Source organism: Silurus aristotelis, assembly GCF_946808225.1.
Source record: "Silurus aristotelis genome assembly, chromosome: 7".
Taxonomy (NCBI): domain Eukaryota; kingdom Metazoa; phylum Chordata; class Actinopteri; order Siluriformes; family Siluridae; genus Silurus; species Silurus aristotelis.
Genome location: NC_139580.1, coordinates 12,993,810 through 13,017,035, shown reverse-complemented (window position 1 = coordinate 13,017,035; position 23,226 = coordinate 12,993,810). Strand labels below are relative to the sequence as shown.

The 23,226-nt window shown below is 38.1% G+C and overlaps 2 protein-coding genes across 3 annotated transcripts in view; one reads left to right on the top strand and one right to left on the bottom strand.

Annotated features, from left to right (window-relative positions):
* Positions 1-9,037, top strand: part of ldha (lactate dehydrogenase A4) — a 10,328-nt gene extending 1,291 nt beyond the window's left edge. Inside the window, exons 1-8 of one of the 2 annotated variants that reach the window (XM_083545698.1) lie at positions 802-1,075; positions 2,954-3,085; positions 5,813-5,930; positions 6,049-6,222; positions 6,318-6,491; positions 6,714-6,831; positions 7,253-7,376; positions 7,485-9,037. In XM_083545698.1, coding sequence (XP_083401824.1) covers positions 1,043-1,075; positions 2,954-3,085; positions 5,813-5,930; positions 6,049-6,222; positions 6,318-6,491; positions 6,714-6,831; positions 7,253-7,376; positions 7,485-7,649 — 1,038 coding nt within the window. In that variant the 5' untranslated portion in view covers positions 802-1,042 and the 3' untranslated portion in view covers positions 7,650-9,037. Of the gene's footprint in view, positions 1-801; positions 1,076-2,953; positions 3,086-5,812; positions 5,931-6,048; positions 6,223-6,317; positions 6,492-6,713; positions 6,832-7,252; positions 7,377-7,484 lie in introns of those variants that run through there. The other variant, XM_083545699.1, reaches the window with a different exon arrangement.
* Positions 9,038-9,226: 189 nt separating this feature from the next.
* On the bottom strand, positions 9,227-21,595 carry LOC310728360 (tumor susceptibility gene 101 protein-like). The gene is made up of 10 exons (XM_083545697.1): positions 21,203-21,595; positions 18,699-18,786; positions 18,054-18,119; positions 17,782-17,945; positions 16,539-16,665; positions 16,111-16,159; positions 15,919-16,013; positions 11,369-11,571; positions 10,876-11,115; positions 9,227-10,755 (listed from the first exon to the last, which is right to left on the bottom strand). Exons 1-10 carry the CDS (start codon positions 21,242-21,244, stop codon positions 10,666-10,668), a joined length of 1,164 nt encoding a protein of 387 aa, XP_083401823.1. The 5' UTR covers positions 21,245-21,595; the 3' UTR covers positions 9,227-10,665.
* Between the last annotated feature and the right edge of the window lie 1,631 nt (positions 21,596-23,226).

Sequence of the window (23,226 nt, the reverse complement as noted above, 5' to 3'; positions counted from 1 at the left end):
AGATGTACCAGCAGACCAGCCTACCCGCTGGTCACGTGGTTGCCTACAACCAATCACAATTGTTTGCTTTTAACACGCTCAATCGCCACAAAATACAGTGAAAAGCACATATGACGTCATCTGTAGGTATATAACAGCATCACAAGCTGTCAGTTGTCTGCAGTCAGTTGTCTTGGAGAAGTGGTCCCCAACCTTTTTTGCGCCACGGACCGGTTTAATGTCGGACAATATTTTTCACGGACCGGCCTTTAAGGTGTGGCGGATAAATACAACAAAATAAAATGATACGACTGGCAAAAACGTGAATCCACGGTGTTGTTTTTTGTTCATTTTTCTAGCTTGGGGGTTTGGATTTAGCGGTAATGTATTATGTGTTAGCGGCCGGAGCAGCCACTTTAACTAGGTAGAGGATGTAGGTAAGTCACGTGACCGCGGCCCGGATGTTGGGGACTACTGTCTTAGAGTATTGGAATCAAATTGTCTTTATTTAAAGAAAAAAAACACTTTAAAGGCTACAAATAATTTTTCACTTAGGGCACCTGTACTTTTTATATCTTATTGTATTGTTTCTTTTTCATTCTTGATTATTTGTTCTGTTTTTTTTTATTTATATATTCACACAGTTAAATATCAGCAAAATGACTTTAATGCAAAAACAGTCACTTAAACTTACACTAAAATAAGTATGATGTTTAAAAGTGCATTCATTTCTACTGAACCACAAATATTTCCAAAGGGTGGTGATTGTGTTCCTTTACAAGAGTTCAAAATCAGAAAAAACAAATCTAACAGGGTCTTTAAATTTGATCAGTGATGTGGAAGCAGAAAGGTTCCAATTATCACAACATTAGAAAGCATGGAGGACGAGTTCTGAAACGCTTTTATCACGTGAGAACTGCTGCGTGTGAAAACGGGACCTCAGAATTCAGGAAGTGAGTTTACTCTCTGATGAATAGTGACACGTTTGGCAGCAGATTTCTATTTGATTCATTACCTCGGAAACGAGACTGTTTATGTATCACTCAAGCGTCGAAATGCCAAAATGAACAGAAAGTTTATTCCCTCCAAAAAACAGGTAGGTTCGTATTCTGGACTTGTGTGCTTATCTGTACAGAATATCAAAGAGTATGCTTTATTATTTATGTGTTTACTGTAGCTGGTCTTCTCACATTAAGCCACGTTAAGCTTTTTCCTGAACAGTTTTCAATGCACAAAAAACCATTGGAGGGAAAAAAAAAACCCAAAAACGTTTGAATTCTGGATTCATGTGTTTGTCTACATAGTATGCTTTGTTCTAATGTGTTTACTGTGTCTTGTCTCATTAATCCACCTTAAGCGTTTTAGAAATGTCCCCGGCTGCTGCTCTCATTTTTCCGGATGTCATGAATGTTGCCCCGCCCCTCTTCCGGCCCTGCATGAGTTTATGACTGAGGAAGAGAACAGTGTCTAGCACACAGACTGGCTACTACTCCTTTAATTATACATTTACTCTTCTTTTCAATTTTTTGCTGCTAGTGTTTTTAAACAGTGCTGTGAAATCATTATTCTCTTAGGGGTAACCCTCCAGTAATCTTTGAAGCACCACTGCACACAAACTGCTGGCCTAACAATAAGTAAACACAAGGTGGCAAATAAATTAAGCTTATGGTCTTAAGAACAAATCATTGTTCAGGAAATGAGACTTAACAAATTCAGCACTTACTCAATCAGTCCTGGGTTCATTTATGAGCTTGTTATCAGGCTTATGTTTAATAAAATTAAAATCTTCTTGATTTTACCCTTTAAAAGGTTACAATCTGCCACTTTGTTCCTGGTTTATTTTTTCTTGAGAGTGTGTTTTGCATGGAAAATGTTTCAGATGTTCAGACATGGATTAGTAAAGTTTGTACAGAACTGAGTTCTCTTGACAACTTTGCCTGAAAACAGCACATAAATAAATAAACACATACTATCTTATATACTATGGTAGATTACAGCATGTATGTAGTCCTTCTGATGACAGCTCATAAAATTCTCTTTGGCCCATGTTTGGTGGTGATATGGAAGTAGAAGCCAGGGAACATTAATTTTGTCTGAAAGGGCTGCTTTAAGTAAAATAAATGTTCCCTGGCTTCTACTTCCTTTTTCGGTTTTCTTTTCATAAACACTTACCTACTTGTAATGTTTTTTTTTTAATAAAAAAAATAGGACATGTATGAATGGTTAGGTTGGTTACAAATTCAGAATCTTACTTGAGATTTCCTTGAGGATGGACTCATTTGCTGGCAATTAAATTTTATTTTTAACAATTCTTCGGTCTGTTCATTGGGGCTGGTAATCCATCCTAGATCTAACACAAGGGGTTCTTATCTAGAAAAAGTTTGGGGAGTTTTTAAATCTGATGCTTTATATTGCATGTATTCATAATATATCCCCAGTGAATTGCACTTCTGCTAAACCGAGTTTAACAATGACCACTTGGCAATACTAGGACTCTAGACTAGCAGTCTAGAGCCACCTCTAAATGTTGTCCCACCTCTTGTCACCACATGCTTTGTATGATACCCTAAGATAATTCATTGGCTTTGTTCCAGGGGACGATTAAGTATTTATTCTTCAAAACCCAACTATCCATGTGTGTCGCTTCATACAATGCTGAAAGGGCTGCTGGAATGTCAATCCCACATGCTTAACCTTTTTAGTGACTCCTCCTAAGAAGCAAGTAAAAATAGGACATCCAATAATACCACCAGAGACGCAGCCAGAGCTAAAGGGTTGCTTGGAATCATTGTGCTGGAGACAATTATATGATACAACACCTTTTTTTGTGTTAATAATGAACTAGAAGTGATGTGACCTTTAACTTGACTCAGTCTAAAATAATACATGGTTAATCCGTCACTTATATATGACCAGTATATCCAGAATGAATGACCAATTGCACTGGATTCTGATATGAGCTGTCATTCTACAGAAAATGGCATCCACTAAGGAGAAGCTGATTGCCCATGTGAGCACTGAACAGCCAGTGGGCTCCAGCAACAAGGTGACTGTGGTTGGTGTTGGCATGGTGGGCATGGCTGCTGCTATCAGCATCCTGCTGAAGGTGAGTGACCCCATTACTATGATCTACAGTTGGGAATGTTGTATGTCATTTGATTTCCAGGCGACCCGGCCAGCGCTTAAACATTTTGAATAAAATCATTTAACAAAATCAGAAGTCATCTTTAATATTTAATATTGTATTAAAAAGTATGCATTTTAGTTTATTCATTTGGATTTAAATTGAATGATTTGGGCTGCAAGGATACAAATTAGATACAACTTATCATTTGAATCATTTTACTTTGGGCATCTTGGCAAAGACCATTTGTCCATTACATTTGCATTTGCGGCATTTGACAGCATTATTGTTTGTATGGTGTTTCCCCATGTTCTCTCTGTGCCCATGTTGATTTTCTCATGGTTCTCTGGGTTCCTCCCTCCTCCCAAAAATATTCCAGTAGGTACATTGGAAATTCTGAGTACTTCATTTCAAAGCAGGGGTATGAAAACTTTTACAGTGAACAACAATTGAACACCTTTTTTTATATACAGTGAGGAAAATAAGTATTTGAACACCCTGCTATTTTGCAAGTTCTCCCACTTAGAAATCATGAAGGGGTCTGAAATTGTCATCGTAGGTGCATGTCCACTGTGAGAGACATAATCTAAAAAAAATAATCCAGAAATCACAATGTATGATTTTTTAACTATTTATTTGTATGATACAGCTGCAAATAAGTATTTGAACACCTGAGAAAGTTAATGTTAATATTTGGTACAGTAGCCTTTGTTTGCAATTACAGAGGTCAAACGTTTCCTGTAGTTTTTCACCAGGTTTGCACACACTGCAGGAGGGATTTTGGCCCACTCCTCCACACAGATCTTCTCTAGATCAGACAGGTTTCTGGCCTGTCGCTGAGAAACACGGAGTTTGAGCTCCCTCCAAAGATTCTCTATTGGTTTTAGGTCTGGAGACTGGCTAGGCCACGTCAGAACCTTGATATGCTTCTTACAGAGCCACTCCTTGGATATCCTGGCTGTGTGCTTCAGGTCATTGTCATGTTGGAAGACCCAGCCTCGACCCATCTTCAATGCTCTAACTGAGGGAAGGAGGTTGTTCCCCAAAATCCCGCAATACATGGCCCCCGTCATCCTCTCCTTAATACAGTGCAGTCGCCCTGTCCCATGTGCAGAAAAACACCCCCAAAGCATGATGCTACCACCCCCATGCTTCACAGTAGGGATGGTGTTCTTGAGATGGTACTCATCACTCCAAACACGTTTAGTGGAATTATGACCCAAAAGTTCTATTTTGGTCTCATCTGACCACATGACTTTCTCCCATGACTTCTTTGGATCATCCAAATGGTCATTGGCAAACTTAAGACGTGCCTGGACATGTGCTGGTTTAAGCAGGGGAACCTTCCGTGCCATGCATGATTTCAAACCATGACGTCTTAGTGTATTTCCAAGAGTAACCTTGGAAACGGTGGTCCCAGCTCTTTTCAGGTCATTGACCAGCTCCTCCTGTGTAGTTCTGGGCTGATTTCTCACCTTCCTTAGGATCATTGAGACCCCACGAGGTGAGATCTTGCATGGAGCCCCAGTCCGAGGGAGATTGACAGTCATGTTTAGCTTCTTCCATTTTCTAATGATTGCTCTAACAGTGGACCTTTTTTTTACCAAGCTGCCCGTAGCCCTTTCCAGCCGTGTGGAGGTGTACAATTTTGTCTCTAGTGTCTTTGGACAGCGCTTTGGTCTTAGCCATGTTAGTAGTTGGATTCTTACTGATTGTATGGGGTGGACAGGTGTCTTTATGCAGCTAACGACCTCAAACAGGTGCATCTAATCTAGGATAATAAATGTAGTGGAGGTGGACATTTTAAAGGCAGACTAACAGGTCTTTGTGGGTCAGAATTCTAGCTGATAGACAGGTGTTCAAATACTTATTTGCAGCTGCATCATACAAATAAATAGTTAAAAAATCATACATTGTGATTTCTGCATTATTTTTTTTAGATTATGTCTCTCACAGTGGACATGCACCTACGATGACAATTTCAGACCCCTCCATGATTTCTAAGTGGGAGAACTTGCAAAATAGCAGGGTGTTCAAATACTTATTTTCCTCACTGTATATATATATATATATATATATATATATATATATATATATATATATATATATATATTTATTTATTTATTTATTTTTCTTTATTTTTAAAAACGCAGCGTTATGCTCATGTTCAAAAACTGGATCTATGACTGGAATGTGGTCGTGGTCATTTTGATCCTTGTGAATGAATCGAGACTGACAGATGGTGAAGAGACATTCCAGCTCTGTGAATACTTATGGAAGCAGAAAAAAGGCTGGCATAATGTCAGAAGCCTCCAGCCACTCCTGTTATATTTAACTCTACAGTATGTAGGACTTAGACATAAAGTAATAAACTGTCCTACTCTTCTGTAGTTCATCTGGTGTTCACGTGAAAGCCATGGTAGTGACTTTGCAGCCAGGACCGGTCACTCTATCATCCAGATAACAGCTTGCTAGTTAATTTATATAAGCGCACAAGTTCCTCACTCACAGTTACGCATGCAATGATTTGTACATGTATCCTGATGTGGTGTTTCCAAATTTTCTATTAACTCATTCCATAAATTTTTTTATTTAAATGAATAGAACATATTTCCCTCATCCAGACATGAATAATGCTAAACCAGGACACATGGTATGACTGCGATTTACTGGACACTTGAACCATGTGCTGTACTGTATTTTGTACAGGATCTCGCTGATGAGCTGGCCCTGGTTGATGTAATGGAGGATAAACTGAAAGGAGAAGTTATGGACCTGCAGCACGGCAGTCTCTTTCTCAAGACTCACAAAATCGTGGCTGACAAAGGTGAGTGAGGATTTACTGTACATTGAACCATTGAATGAAAAGCTATAAAGTTTTAATGAAATAAATGCTTTATAAAATGTGCTTTGGCCAAATATTGTGTATTCTCTGTGGATTCCAGACTACAGCGTGACTGCCAACTCCAAGGTCGTCGTGGTGACCGCTGGGGCTCGTCAGCAGGAGGGAGAGAGCAGGCTAAACCTGGTGCAGAGGAATGTCAACATCTTCAAGTTTATCATTCCCAACATTGTTAAGTACAGTCCTAACTGTATCATGCTGGTGGTGTCCAACCCAGGTTAGAGCTCTTGGTTCTGACTGCAACCTTGAACGTAGTTTGTGTATTGAATTTTTTTAAACCATTTAACCCCATGGAAATATTTCCTTTTTTAGTTGATATTCTGACCTACGTGGCCTGGAAGCTGAGCGGTCTTCCCAGGAACCGTGTGATTGGGAGCGGAACCAACCTGGATTCTGCTCGGTTCCGCTACTTGATGGGTGAGAAACTGGGTCTGCACCCATCCAGCTGCCACGGCTGGGTGATTGGAGAGCATGGAGACTCCAGCGGTGAGGCTTAAAACCTTTTGAACCCTGTGTTGACAACTGACTATCACGGTTAGGCAATATAAATCTCCAGTCTGTGTTGAAAGAAATTAGCCTCAGCTTTGCTTTATGCCTTTTTGTGTATTTTTCTTATGAGCATTAGTGGTCATGCTATAATTGGTTCCAAAATAATTCTCCACCTCTCGATATATGGAAGTTATATTGTCTCTTTTGCGTCTCTTGCAGTACCTGTATGGAGTGGCGTGAATGTCGCTGGAGTTTCCTTGCAGGGTCTTAACCCAGACATGGGTACAGACAAGGACAAGGAAGATTGGAAGAGTGTCCACAAAATGGTGGTCGACAGGTGAGAGGTGCCTTCTTGATGAAATGCCCTTCAGCTGACTGAAATGCCATAAATGTAGCAGTATTTAGAGAATTGCAATGTGTACTATTGCATGAACAGTCAAAGATCCAGTTGTAACATGGCGAAATCAGTAAACTTTAGAAATAATAGGTTTTGAAGAACATGCATGCTTAACTTCCCTTTTTCTAACTGTATGCAGTACTGCACTAACGCTCCTCTTTGTTCTTCATGATTTATTTTTTTTTCTTTTCTTGTTATACCGCTCCTATCTTCAGAAAGGCAATAATGTGGTGAAATCACACAGAACAGTTCTCCCCCACTCTGATTATGTGAAGGTGTGAATAGTACATGCCAAATCCACGATCGAACTTGATAGTGAAAAGATAATGACTGATTTTATGGCTCTGTTTTGCATTGCCAGTGCATACGAGGTGATCAAGCTGAAGGGCTACACGTCCTGGGCTATCGGTATGTCTGTAGCTGACCTGTGTGAGAGCATCCTGAAGAACCTTCACAAATGCCACCCAGTGTCCACCCTGGTCAAGGTGAGAACTGCAAATTGCTTGATTGTTCGGTTACACAAGTTTCTATTATCGAAGATTTATTACTGTGATAAATTTTGCATGCAAATAAACCCTTTGCCATGTTTCCAGGGAATGCATGGTGTGAATGAGGAGGTTTTCTTGAGCATACCCTGTGTCCTGGGCAGCAGCGGCCTCACCGACGTGGTGAAGATGACCCTGAAAGCGGAAGAGGAGAAGCAGTTGGTGAAGAGTGCTGAAACCCTGTGGGGTGTGCAGAAGGAGCTGACCTTATGAACTGTAGCCTCTCGTTAAACAAAGCACCACTCAGAAGTAATGTCCAAACATGTAACACTTTCCCTGCCCAAGTCCTAAAGCCATCAATCCTGATGCGATGTCTCAAAGCAGAACTCAGACCCATAGACCTTAACGGTCCTCAGTATACATTTAGAAGAGGATAGATATTTATGTAGTCTTATATCTAAAGATAAATAAGAGTAATATATTATGGGCTTTTGTGAACGCGTGTTTTGTGTGCATTGGTGTTAACGCTTGATGTTGTCCTTGGTACTCAAAAGAACTATATTTGTGATAAGGTGGTCAGCCAGTTTGGGTTTCTGTATAAGTGTGCTTTCTGAGCTCAACAGGCATTCCATCCCATCCCATTTTTTTCCCCCAATGCAAAAGAAAAATCAAACAAGAGCCACTTCCTCTGAAACCAAAGCTGCAATGTATGTTTAGGGAGCATTCTAAAACGTGGCTTAATGCGATACGATAGTGTTTCTCAAAGACCAAACTCAGTAAACATATTAACAATAAGGCATACTATGTACAGAAAAGCAGATGAGTCCAGAATATGAACTTTTTGCATTAAGCATTTTTCTCCCATAGACCATTACGGAAAAATCTTAATGCGATATGACTGTTTTTAAAAGACCAAACACGTTAATAACATACAGGCAATAACATGTACAGGCAAGCAGACGAGTCCAGAATACGAATGCTAAGACAGCGTTTTTAAGACCAACTCAACCAAACTTCTTGTTCTCTTGTTCTGTTTACTAAGTTTTGTCTTTAAAAAAAAAAAGTCTTATCATATTAAACCAGGTTAAGCTTTTCCCCCTAATGGTTTTTGGGAGAAGAATGCTTAAACGAGTTACGTTTATATTCTGGAATTATGTTTGTCTGTACACAGGACGTTTTAATATAAATGTGTTTACCAAGTTTAGTTTTAAAAAAACTGTTATTGCATTTAGCCCCATTCAGCGCTTTAGAATATCCCTATGTTTATTAAAATGCGAGCACTTGTATACACATGCACTTTCATACACAATCAACAAGTGCACTGACGCGCATTTTTATTCAACTCCAAATCAGGGTATGAGATTGTTAGCAGTGGTAAATTAACGGCGGAACAAAGACCAGAGACCCAAAATGGCACTGCTGTGGCTCAGTTGTATCTTTTGCTGTATATCGGTCAAAATTCAGGTATGTTTGAAATAGGCTGTTCATGCAATATTCACATCTACGTGTGATCTTATGAATGTTCTCATCCGCAAAGATTATTTTTGTACATTTATTTCTGTGAAACCCCTCAAAAAAGGGTGCACCTAGTGGAACCTAATGTGTTACAGCTCTCACTGTTAACTCCCTTCACTTCCAAATAAAGGTTTAATCATACAACATTCACATTTGTGTATCATTCCTGTGTGTGTGTGTGTGTGTCCGGCGTCTGAGAGGTGTGTGCTATTAAAACTGGAGAAAAGGAAACCGACATTTCCTGTTTAACACCCTTTTGGCCTTCCTGTGTTTGTGTGTCGAAAGAAACACAAATCTCAAGTTAAAAAAAAAAAAAAAAACCTCTTACGCAATCATTTGCCAAATGATCCTTTCCTTTATTAAACTGTTTATTATTAAAGATTACAGATCTGGAAAAAAAAAAAAAGGAAACACAAATGGATTATCTCTATAATAAAAGACCAATTTCTATTAAGAAAATCAAACTTTTTAAGAAACAAAATACACATAAATAAACCTAGATGACCTTTGAACTATATTGACCTTTTCTTATTCACTCCTTTGGAACCTATATGAAGGAATATGAAATTAGCTCTCATCCTAAAGCTAATTCTTTCACACAGACATTCTGTCACAGGCATACAGGCGCTTTAACGTACATATATTCACACAATCACAAATTAGACAGTTAATGGTGTTTTTAACCTTTGAAATGTTTCATTTTAAACAGCTACACAAATGATAAATGTACCACTGAGAATGGTGGTCGTTTTAAACGTTACACTAAACTTTGTCCATCTTGATCACGTTTGGCTCAATGAAAATAAAAAGGAGTGTGAAAAACATCAGCACCAACTGACTGGGCTACATGTTGGACAGACCGTTTATTGGTAAAACACAAACGATAAAACCGGATTTTGTTATTAAAATGATAAAGGACCTACTATATGCTACGTAAAGCTTAAAATCAAAATCCAAGAGCACAAAAGGAAATAAAAGGAAGCTTTAGATACAGAAAATGTGCATAACTTTGATTTTCCTTTCTTATTTGCATCAAAAGAGAAAAATCCCCACCTCTAGTCTTTAGTCTAGGAGACAGTTACTAATTACTGAATTTAACCTTTTTAATGAAAAGAAATGAGTAAAATACTTATAAGGAAAATGAATTACAGGATTCTTTTCCTATCACAGCGTATTGCAAGAAAGCGTTTATTTCTTATATCACGTTAGTTTGCAATTATATTATTCATTATAAAAGTCATTTATCTTTGTGGTTGCAATTAATATGAATGGAACAGGTTCCTGTTTAACCTTGTGCTATAGCAGCTATAAACAGTCAATACCTCATGAAGTTAATTTGTCGCCACAACAAATAGGCCTCGGTCCTTTACATTCTCCTGTTGTACTGTTACAAAGTGTTGACACCCGTGACTCTTTCCATAAATATTAAATAACGTCTATATTATTAGCTTTAGATTATGTGGAGCACTTGATACACTTAGTTGACATTGACCTCAACTAATAGGTTCCTGAAAATGTGCTGCACCTTTATTAATGGTAGCATATTAGAATGAGTGCATTAATATAAACTTGTGATTTGCTTTGTGGCTCGGTCTACTGTCATAGCTGCTGTTACAGGAAAACGATAAACACCTACTGACCCATCATGTTTGAGGATTCGACAGCGTGGGGGTATAACAGAGATCATCCAGTGTTTTGGAAATTGGGATTGGGGGATACACAAATGTTTAAGAAACAGAATACAGACATATCTTGAGTTCTGATGGCAGTGGGCTCAGTAGAGGTCACTGAGTCCAGCAGTCTTCCGAGCTTTTTGCATAAGCGCTCGCAGCTGGAACTGTTTCCTGGAGAGCAGGCGGACATGCTGGAGCAAACGCACACAACACAGAGTTTAATGTTACACCCAGATAGCTCAAGATACTTTAAGGATAAAATAGAATTAAAAAACAAAGTAAGTAAACACAAACGAGAAACACAAGCCAACCTTGAGAAAGACCTCTAGATCAATGACGCCTCGGCGCAATGCCTCGCCGAGGTAGAAGATGGTGTCTTCGATTGCGTTCTCCTCTGAATACAGATTCAGGATTTGCCTGTAGAGTGGTGCTGTGGGAACAATGACGTCATCGATATCGTTGTTTTCGGACTGATTCTCCATTTTCTCCAGAGCCTCGGTCAGCTCCTCATCTTTCTTCTTTAAAAGCTCGATATTCCTGTCCACCTCAGCCTGAAAACATACACACAAGCAGTGACGTGAAGAATATTTCAATTATTTTATAAAAAAACAAAACATAACAAAACAATGTTTTTTCCTGGTTTCAAAAATAGTTCAGTATGAGACGGATGGCCTGTTGATATTTGCTATATATGAATGAAATTGTTCAAATCTACACAGTTTTCCAAACGATATTTAATCCACTCAACACCCTGACTGATGCTTTTCTATAAAATAGCTACTCATGATAAATGTCAGCTCTCACCACTTCCTGGTCGAGCCTGGACACCATCTCCTCCAGCTTCTGATGGCCCTTCTTCAGATCCTCTTCAGTGCGCTTAAGTGCATCTAGCTCTGCCTGAGCCCGATCCATCTCCTCCTTCATCCTCCAGCGCAGTTTATCGCTCACTGCCGAGATGAGAGAGGCACGGATAGTGTCCTCCCCAATGGTGGCGTCTCGACTCGGACCTGAAGAAAAAGGAGAAAAATATTCAAAGCCAAAGCCACTGTATGTACTTGAGATATCTTGAAATGGTACCATGTTATTGCTGATTTTTTAAAAATCTGGTTGGGAGGAAGGTGTTGGTTCATTCAACACAAAGGTTAAAGCATTAGGCGTATGAATGGATGGGTTTGAGCTCAAATCCTACATCAATGCTGCCATTGCAATGTTGAGCAAGAACCAAACCACTCTCATTTATATGTTGTGTTTTTTCCCTCAACCTCTAAAATCACACTGGATGAGTCTGAGAGTTACATTAGAGCTAATGTTCTGTTCAGTATAAAATATCCAATCAATTGCATTCGATCATTTGACTTATGGTTTACAAGCACATGACTTCGACCACCATTTTTAAACCCTTCAGAAAACGGTAACGATCAGATCCTTGTTCGCGCTGCTGAATAACGGCACTAGACTGTAAGTGCACTTAGCTACAAGTTGTACTGTATGCCTTTGGTCAGCATGGTGTGAATGTCACTGGAAAGATCAGCACTTCATGGGAAGCTCGACATGGAACCTTATCCTGCTCACAGTCCTTTCCATGCTCTCTAAATATAGACATTTAGAGAGCAGGAGGTTACATGCTGGCTCTTTCAAAGTACATCCACCCAGAACTTTGACCTTTCCTTTACCAGAATCTAGTTACAGACGCAACCTTTCTTAACGCTCCAGCAAGGTCACAATAAGTAGGCAAAGATCAGAACAAAAGGTCAGAGGTCAGGTAAAGGTCATGAATCAAATTTTGTGCTGTAACTACTAACAGTATTACTGCATCCTCTTACTGAATACTGCAAGTACTAGTAGGAAACAAAACAAATGGGAATTACAGCCTCCTACATTGCTAAATTATGCCCATAAAGTTTTTCATGGCTGTGGTCAGTTAACAACAGATGCAATGCAGAAAATACTGCCTAACTATGGGTAAATATTTGGAAATAAAAATTTGAAAGGAAAAATAAGATAAAATGTAAAAGTAAAGTGTTGGACTAATGCAAAAAAACAACAAGGCATAAATTCCACAATTCAAGCTGTACTGATTAGATATTTGAGAAACAGATATTCCTTCAATTGATGTCTGCTATCCAACAAGATGCTCCAAAATCTCCCACTGGACAGCTGAATTCTAATCTAAAAACCTGTGTAAGATTTAGAGCTATGTTTGTATTTATAAAACCAGTTCTTGTGGGCTGTGGACTGATGGCTGACTAAATACTGTTTTGCCCCACTGTATGTCTATATATATATTCCTATATATATATATACATACACATATGGGCTGCAGCTATCAATTTTACTACTCGAGTATTCTACCGATTATTTCAACAATTAATTAAAGTAATTGGATAAGAAGTACTTTTTCTTGATTAGAGCAACACTAAATATACAAGAAAAAATAGGACAAGTCTCTTAAGTAATTTGTTTCCTTTTTTTTTTTTTAATTTACATTTTTATTGCTGAAAATGCACACAAGAATATCTGTGAAAAATAAACACATTTAGTGCGTTTAATTGCCATATTACAACAAAATGCAAACAAATATATTAATGTAAAAAAATTATAAATAAAAATATTACAATCTATTTCAATTGACTTTCAAAAAGCGTAAACACACCGCATTGTGTTTTCTTTATGTTTTAGTTTGAAATGATTCCAAACTTTGGAAACTTTGTCATTTTCTTTGGCCTGAATCTTCTCCTCGCCCCTCGCTGTTTTCTCTCAGTTCCTCCATTTTTCATTCTGCAGCATCTCCTGTGTTGTATGGAAGCCCATTTCTAGTTCCGACTTTTTTTCTCAGATTGACAACTTTTCTCGTAAACATCCAACATTTCTGGTGCATCCACCAGTAACCATATTGTCTGCCTGAAGCTGTTGGAGTATGAACGAGGCTGCTCAGCTTCTTCTGTCTTGTTCTGTCTCCTTGAGAGCAGATTGTTAAACAGAGTTCTTTTTTAGGGATCGGAGGCTTAGTTTGATACAGCACCATGCAATTCTATTGATTTCATTTTCAATGTGTAAAGCTTTCTGCCACCACAGAGTTGGTGACGCTGTCCGATTGGCCAAAAAAAAAAAAATAAAGAGAGAGAGAGAGTAAAAAAAAAAAAAAAAGAGTCAGAATTGCGTTTCATAGTGTTTATCTGTCCAGAGCACTCCAGAGTTTAGTGGGTGCAGAGATCAAAAATCACTGTGGCTGAGCTCCAGAGATGCAGTCGGGAGATGGGAGAAAGTTGTAGGAAGTCAACCATCACTGCAGCCCTCCACCAGTCGGGGCTTTATGACAGAGTGGCCCGACGGAAGCCTCTCCGAAGTGCAAGACACATAAAAGCCTGCATTTCTAAAAACACCTGAAGGACTCCAAGATGGTGAGAAATAAGATTCTCTGGTCTGATGAGACCAAGATAGAACTTTTTGGCCTTAATTCTAAGCGGTATGTGTGGAGAAAACCAGGCACTGCTTATCACCTGTCCAATACAGTCCCAACAGTGAAGCATGGTGGTGGCAGCATCATGCTGTGGGGGTGTTTTTCAGCTGCAGGGACAGGACGACTGGTTGCAATCGAGGGAAAGATGAATGCGGCCAAGTACAGGGATATCCTGGACAAAAACCTTCTCCAGAGTGCTCTGGACCTTAGACTGGGCCGAAGGTTTACCTTCCAACAAGACAATGACCCTAAGCACACAGCTGAAATAACGGAGGAGTAGCTTCACAACAAGTCCATGACTGTTCTTGAATGGCCCAGCCAGAACCCTGACTTAAACCCAATTGAGCATCTCTGGAGAGACCTAAAAATGGCTGTCCACCAACGTTTACCATCCAACCTGACAGAACTGGAGAGGACCTGTAAGGAGGAATGGCAGAGGATCCCCAAATCCAGGTGTGAAAGACTTGTTGTATCTTTCCCAAAAAGACTCCTGGCTGTATTAGATCAAAAGGGGGCTTCTACTAAATACTGAGCAAAGGGTCTAAATACTTAGGACCATGTGATATTTTAGTTTTTCTTTTTTAATAAATCTGCAACAATGTCAACTCTCAATTCTGTGTTTTTTTGTCAATATGGCTGCAATATAACAAAGAGTGAAAAATGTAAGGGGTTCTGAATACTTTCCATACCCACTGTATGTATATATATATATATATATATATATATATATATATATATATATATATATATATATATATATATATATATATATATATATATAAACACACACACACACACACACACACACACACACACACACACACACACACACACACATATATTGTATCTCTCAAAAGTGAGTACCCCCTTACCATTTCAGCAACCATTTTAGTATATCTTCTGGCCAGGGTCATACAGAGGTTTTCCAAGACTGGTTCCACATTTGGAACAGACCTCACAAGGGTCGAGTAAAGTAGCTGGGTCTTCGTGCTGTGCGTCAGGTGCAGAAGCTGTTTCAAAAAACAGACGCATGAGTTCTGCAGCATTGCTTTAGAGGTTGCAGAAGCGGAAGGTCCGCTTGTCAGTGCTCAATCTATACGCTGCACACTGCAACAAGTTGGTTTGCTAGCCGTCATCCAAGAAGGAAGCCTCTTCTGAAGCTGACTCACAAGAAAGTCTGCAAAACGATTGCTGGAACCTGTCCAAGAGCATGAATTACTGGAATCATGTCCTGTGCTCTGATGAGACTAAGATAAACTTGTTTGACTTAGATGGTGTCCAGCATGTGTGGCGACGCCCTGGTGAATAGACCAAGAAAATTGTGTCTTGCTTACAGTCAAGCATGGTAGTGGTAGCATTATGGTCTGGGGCTGCCTGAGTGCTGCTGGTACTAGGAGGCTGCAGCTTAGTGAGGGAAACATGGATTCCAACATGTATTGTGACATTCTGAAACAGAACATGATGCCCTTCCTTCAGAAACTGGGACGAATGTCAGTTTTCGAACATATTAACGACCCCAAACACACCGCCAAGATGACAACTGCCTTGCTGAAGCTGAAGGTGATGGAGTGGCCAAATATGTGTCCAGACCTGAACCCTATTGAGCACCTGTGGGGCATCCTAAAGCGGAAGGTGGAGATGCACCATGTCATTATGGAGAAGTAAAAGGGGCTCACAGCAACAGCCTGTGCAGCTCTGGTGAATTCCATGCCCAGGAAGATTAAGGCAGTGCTGGATAAGTGGTGCTCACACAAAATATTGACACTTTGGACACAGTTTTGACATGTTTACTATGGGTGTACTTACTTTTGTTGGCATGTATATATATATATATATATATATATATATATATATATATATATATCTCAAAATCTCCCTGGACACCATTACTTACCCACTGCGGTGACTGGAGGCTGGGACTGGTAGTGTGTAGGACCCCCCGTTGAAGGATACGCACTCCCTCCAGGGTAAGAATAACCTGGGTAGCCACTACATTACACAAGTAAACAGATACACACTGTATTTATTTTTTAACATTATGACTGGCATTTACAAACGAAATATGAAGCCTCTATATGTAGATTACCATGGATTCGGGTTTGGGCCATAGGCAGGCATGCCAGGCATATATGACTCTGAAAGAAAGAAGAGACAATTAACACAGCAGCTCATCATGGGTGGTGTTAAGAGACATCTGCAGTCTAAAGTAGGTATTACACACAATATATCCATTTAAAAGAGACACGTTTGATTCAGTTCTGAAATAAACTGTCAGCAGTAGATTAAAAACAAAATGTCCTCGAAGTAGCCGTGTTATATTAATAGGGGACATATAGCCTTTAAATGGAGAATTAAAAGCATGAACTGTTTTTATATACATGCTTCTACATGATAAATCTCTCTAAATCAATAACTAGGTTTTCCTTTATAGATTTAATAAGTTCCATTAAAGCAGACACAGAAAATTGAAGTGTGTTTAAAAAAAAAAGTTTTTTAATACAATTGACATCTTACGATTCGGGGGTCCTGTGGCCTGGAACGCCTGGTAAGCTGGCTGAGACGTAGGCCGAGAGAATACTGGAGGCTCCTCTCCAAAAACAACAATCATCACTTGGATTAGGCCATACAGGTCAGACTGGGGCTGGAGTTAACACACACACACACACACCCACACACACACCCACACACACACACACACACACACACACACACACACACACACACACACACACACACACACACACACACACACACACACCTAGATCAGGCAAAATCAAGTGCTGGATATAGTGATCTGAACTAAATTTATTCCGAACATCAAGTTATATTTACCAAATATTTATAATATATCAGAATGCTTAATGCAATAGCTTTAAATCAATAAAAATAAATAAATAAATAAAAACAAGTTTCTATTTATAAAAAAGTCCTAAATCACACTAAAACCAGTTCTCACAGTTCCCAGTTACCCATCTGCAAAATATTTAACCAATGACCAATAGTGGCTTTATTTTATGAGAAAGTTACTCTACTGAATTATTCCTTTGAAATATTTCTCAAATTCATTCATTTATCAAAGCTTACAATTTTAAGCTTTTAATTTACAGTTTTACAATTTATAATTTACATTAAGGATACCTGATGCATTCAAACTTGCATCTATAACAGTAACCACAAACTAATAACTAAGAAATGACTGTTAGCATAAAAAGCATTAATAAATAGCAAAAAGCTTGATCAGGCAGCCCATAATAACAAATGACACTTGCTCCGCCTTTTCTATCTTTCACATAAAAATACAATCACCTCCTGGGTTTCGACTGAGCCCTTTATAACTTCTTTAGCACTGCTGTATCTAAATATTACAAGGTTTTATTAGAATTAGAATAGACTTTGTCACATATACATTACAGCATGTTCTTCACATATCCCAGCTTGCTTAGAGGCTGGGGTCAGAGTGCAGGATCGGCCATGATACGGCACCCCTAGAGACAAAGGGTCAAGGGCCTTGCTTAAGGGCCCAAGAGTGGCAGCTTGGCGATACCGGGGCTTGAACCCCTGACCTTCCTATCAGTAACCCAGCACCTTAACCACTGAGCTACAACTCCCCCACTTTAATGTAGAGAGCATCCAAAATATTTGTTACCACAAATGTTATTCACCTCTTCAGACCTGAGCTGTGAGTTCAGCATTGGGCAGGAAAGTAAAACACATCATAAGATATATGTTTGAATGTGCAGAGATGCGAGTGCCTCACATGCTTCCACTCGTGCAGATAGGGTAGGTAGATCTTTCCGTTAGCATCGATATGTTTCCCAGTCTTGATCATCATTGCGCTTGTTGGTTTTACAAAACAAATAGGTGGGTTGTAGGGGTATGTGTCCAACAGCCATAGACACACAGGGATATTGTATACGTTTCCTATAGAGAGAGAAGTGAAGAAGTTTAGTAGAGTTTTCCCTTTTAAATATGTTTATGTATATAAAATAAGTTTCTGTTTAGGAAGATGGGCATGTAAGTACTGTATACCTCGGTAGCTCACTGGCACTGTCCCAGTTAAACTCATTAGATCCCTTGTTGATCCATCATTAAAAACTATGGGTTAAAGTAGAAGACAATCCCCAAGTCATATAAAGTGTGACCAAAAAAACCCCAAAAACAATATATAAATAATGTACACAATTTTCTACATATAAGACAAGTTTGTATGTGACATTTACATCTTTAATCCTGCATCTGGAGCTATGAAGTTAAGACGAACACATTATGATGTTCAAAATCAGCAGCGACAGTGATGATGTGTGGCATGGCCAGACAAATCTGTTATTTCTATCATTGTTATCTATAGCTTCATATAGAATCACATCCTCCTGCATTATCTCATGTTATATTTATTTAATTGAGCACCAAATTCAATAGATAATACAACTCACTTATAAATATACATTTGTAAATACTTTCCTTGCTCTTTTTTTTTTTTTTTTTATCATATATGGTGCCTAATGACTATAGAGCAAGTATTGGATGAGTTCACCCTTATGGTGCAAAACTAAAGAGCTAACATTACACTCCAAACACTGATCACTGATCGCATTCAAACACTGTGGTAAGATTATGCAAAACAATTATTACAACCACAAGTTAAAAACATTAGACAGAAGGATCAATGCTTACCATAAGCATCCATCAGAGGTTTTAAATCTTTGTACTGCAGCATAACATTTGTGATCTCACGAACCGTCAGGTCACGATATTTGTATTGCTGGATGAGAGACAAGGATAAAAAAAAAAAAAGTCACAACCCGATGTGTTTCCAATCTGCAATAACTCATCTATGATCTATTGTCATCATTATCAGCATTGTGAGAATCAGCATGCCTTTATTATGCTAGAAATCTCTTTTTTTTTTTTTTTTAAACAGACTGTTTGTATTTGTAAGATTGCCATGTTCCAGTGAAAACCTCAAGACTTTCATCCTTAAGTCTTTCTTTTGTCAGAACGCGTGTGCCTCATCCGAATTCACTTACTTACTAGTTAGGTCATCTTTTTGTGTTTTTGCAGAGTTTGGCTGTAATTCTCAGCAATGCACAACGAATTAAAGAAGCCAAGAGCTTTGCCTCACCTCAGATTTCTCTATTCCAATCAAACTGAACTGAGCATTATTCACATTTCCTCGCCTTCTATAGTCAAGGTCATTTATTTTACATATCTGTCTAAGAGTAATGTAGGCTTGTTGCTTTCGAAAATAGCAGAATAAGAGTCAAATTCCAATTTCTAAGTTGCCAAAAAGGAAATAGCCTACAAATATCTGCACTACAGTTCTACAACAAAGTAACAGACATCTTTGTCTAGAGGGAAAGACGTTTCATTTATAGATAAAAAAATAATACAATGTATGTGTTAAATGAGTGAATACACTAAATGGACAAAAAGTTTGTGGACTATAAGATTCATTTGTGCTTTTTAAATATCCCATTTCACATGTAGTCCCCATTCTTCTGTTATAGTAACATTCATTTTTTTGGGAAGATATTCCAATAGATTTTGGCATGTGGTTGAGAAGATTTTATGCTCATTCAGCAACAATGGTGAGGAGGCCTGGGGTGCTGTCAGCATTCCAATTCATCCCAAAGGTGTTTAATACTGTTGAGATCGGAGCTCTATAGCAAACCAATCAAGATATTCAACTCCAAACCATGTAGATCTTATCTTCATGGAGCTGCATCCAAAGACATACTCTACAATTGTGTGCCTCCAACTTTGTGGTAATAGTTTAAGGAAGAAACACATATGGCTGGAAATGTCAGGTGTCCCAATATAGTGTCTTCATTGAAGTATTCCATATCTTTCCATCAAGTGATCAAGGAAATCGGGGATCAGATCCTATTCAACGACAGCACGGAAATCCGTGGAATAAAACGTGACTCAAAATAGGCTGTTTGTAAAGAATGTAATATTAAATAAGGAAAAATTAACATTGCCTAATCAAAACAAGTTTTTAAAAATGTAATCATTTATCCTCTTTTTGGTGTTTATATATTTGTAAATCTGGCTCTTTCTGTACAGTGCCTTACTGTCCTTTAGTGATGGCGAATTCTTTTTGAAAGTCTTTAATGTAAGTCACATAAACGAGTCGTCTCAAAGAGTGATTCGTTCATTTTCTACTTGACGCGTATGAGCAAAGCATTGCAAAATCTCTGTAAGTTATGTACAAGATGAACTCAGTTCATCTCAAGTCCTCTGGTCCGAGTCGTAAGTTATTTTTATCATGACTCCCGTAGATGCTACTCAATTCAGTTAATCAGGATTGTTTGGTCCGCATCTTCACATTATTGTTACAATAATTATAGGAGTCACATGACAATAGAACTAAGAATACAGACCAGAAAATATGCTAAGTGAGCTAATTATTCTGTTTAACGTAATTTGTCTTTCGCTGCATTATTGGAACATTAGTCAAACTTCATGTATGTGGACATGCTGGGGGAATCTGTTTATTGAAAATGTAACATTAGATATTATTTCTGAAGAACCAAATGAATTAAATGATTCAAAGAATGATTCGTTCATTTTGACGAAAGAGGTTCAAAGAGTCAAAAAATTATCCGATCTTCTCATCACTACAGCCCTTCACTGCGCATTAATATAAACCTGTGATTCGGTCTTACAGCCAGAACTACTTTTAGAGCTGCGCTTATAGAAAATGAAGTATCGGCTCCTGACCAATCAAAGTGCAGAACTGATCAGCGCTGTGTTACAGACTCTGCTGCTGTGTGTTACATGGCTCCAGGAGGAAGTCTGCATGCTGGGCACAATTCCTGGAACATCTGACATACTGTCCAAATGTCTTCATGTATCACATTATAGTTTATTATTTTATTATAGACGGAGATAGGATAAAAGAAATATAGACAGCATGTCCTTACATACACACAATAAATAGAGAGTAAATTGGACCCAGGTTATAGACTAGAACTCCCTGTTATGAGATTCATTCCTCAAACCTATGACTACATTTATTATATTATATTGAAATTATGTATTTGAAAGTGGTTACTTTAATAATTAATTTACATAAAATGAACTAAAAGGGACTATAGCTAGTTTTATTCGGTTTAACTCTAATATCCTTCACAACCAGCTAATAAAGTGTACAACAGCTAGCTCAAAGTTCTTACCTTTAACATCTTTTTAAGCGCTCCTTCGTTGACCACTGCCATATCTAACACTCTAAATTGTATGCGTTTTTAGAAAAATAAAATAGAAACCTTTAACACTGACTAGCTTTGTAGCTATCTGGCTAGTTCCGTTAGCCAGCCCCGGTCCTGGCTAATTCAAGCCAGGGCCAGGAAACTGTCAGACCGAGAGAAGAGTGTTTAATAAAAGCCCTAAATGCAGAGCTTAAATATGAACACCATCAGGTAAAGTTCAAGACAAGTCTCGTCACTGGTAACTGTCACCGAGAGAAGCTAGCAAGAACTCCTGCAATGTAAATAAACCACACCGTTAGCCAAGATGGACTGCCGAGCTCCACATGTACCTGCACTCCAAACTAAAAGCTTTGGGATTATACTTTAAAAGCCTCATGAAATCGGAGTCAGGGTTTTAGAGCTGTTTGTTGTAGTGTGTCTGTGCTCATTATTTCCTTAGAATCCTGTGTTGGACTGCCAGGAGTAAATCCTGGTGTGATCTCTTGCTGCTGAAGCTCATGGTTTGAGATGCTTTTCTGCTCACCATGGTTGTAAGGAGTGATTATTTGAGTATTGTATCATTCCAGGCACCACAGTACAGTTTATATTATTTTCCTCTAATCTCTCTTATTAACAAGATGTTTCAATGCACATTATTTATTCTATCTATCTATCTATCTGTCTGTCTGTCTGTCTGTCTGTCTGTCTGTCTGTCTATTAATAATGTACTGTATATACATTTACAGCATTTGAAAGACATCCTTATCCAGAGCATCTTACAATTATCGTATTTATAAAAGGGAGCACAAGAGGGTTAAAGCCCAACAGTGGCAACTTGGTGGTGCTGGGATTTGAACTAAAAACCTTTCAAGCTGAAGTCCAACATCTTAACCACCATACTACCACTTCCCAAATAGACACTTGTAGTGGGAACAAATGGGGGGAAAAAAAATAAATTTACAAGTGAAAATGATTAATTAATTGTTACAATTAAATAAAATAATTAGTTTGGCAAGAATTGTAATTTGTACAGGATTTTCATGCTAAAAACACGTTTGGAGTTTTCAGTTGATTTTATTTCTACTAATAATGATTAATAATACTACTAATAATCAATATTAAATATTAATAATATATTTTAGATTTACTTTGCAGTCTAATGTTATGTAAAAAAGACAAAGTACAAACTGCATTTTCATTATAACTTTGGCACTCATTTTCAAGTAAAAAAAAAGGCTGAAGAGTAGATAAGTGTTTGTTTTTCTAATTCTAATTGTGGCAACAAAATCAGGGGGGGGGTGTTAAATGTATTTATTTGTTTATTTATTAATTTAAAAGCAAATGTCATGATGTGCAAAAAAAAATCAAAAATTGCATTTTAATTTTGGTCCTGTCATTTTAATTTTTGCACAACATGCACCCCACAGAAAACTACTGCCACATGATTTTTTTTTTAATTGGGTCTGCATAGCATTTTTACCATGTATATCAGAATTTCCCAAACTTTTTCCTATAAAGGACCAAAAATCAAACTTAATTCAGGCTGTGGGCCTAAAAAAAAGTTGCCATGGTTCCTCTCATTTATGAGTTTATAATATATAAAAAATAAATAAATAGAAAACATGACTCTGTAATCTACTTAACTAATACAGTTTTATTATGAAGGTTCAGTGAAACTTATAGTACAATGAGAAACAATCCAATTTATTGCACTTAATACAGTTATTCAGTGACCTCTATGAGAAACATGAAGCTGAACCTACTGTTTAAATGTTTTCCTAAATGGCATTTTTCTCCTTTTTTCCCCAAATCAAAGGTCACCATGGGCCAAATTTGGCCTACATTTGGGCATCTCTGATTTATATTACTTTTTTTTGTTACTATACAAACAGCAGTAAAGAATTAACTTTATTTTTTAAGTAGTTACATTACTCATTATCTATAAGGCATCCTTATATCTTTATGCATCATTGTGCCAACCTATGTATGTGCGATATCACTGCTTATGAGCT

Coding starts and splice junctions, on each gene's coding strand:
- LOC310728360 (XM_083545697.1), bottom strand. CDS start 21,244: ATGGCAGTGGTCAACGAAGGAGCGCTTAAAAAGATGTTAAAG. Junction 18,787..21,202: donor CGCTTAAAAAGATGTTAAAG/GTAAGAACTTTG, acceptor TCTCTCATCCAG/CAATACAAATATCGTGACCT. Junction 18,120..18,698: donor ACCTCTGATGGATGCTTATG/GTAAGCATTGAT, acceptor TTTAACCCATAG/TTTTTAATGATGGATCAACA.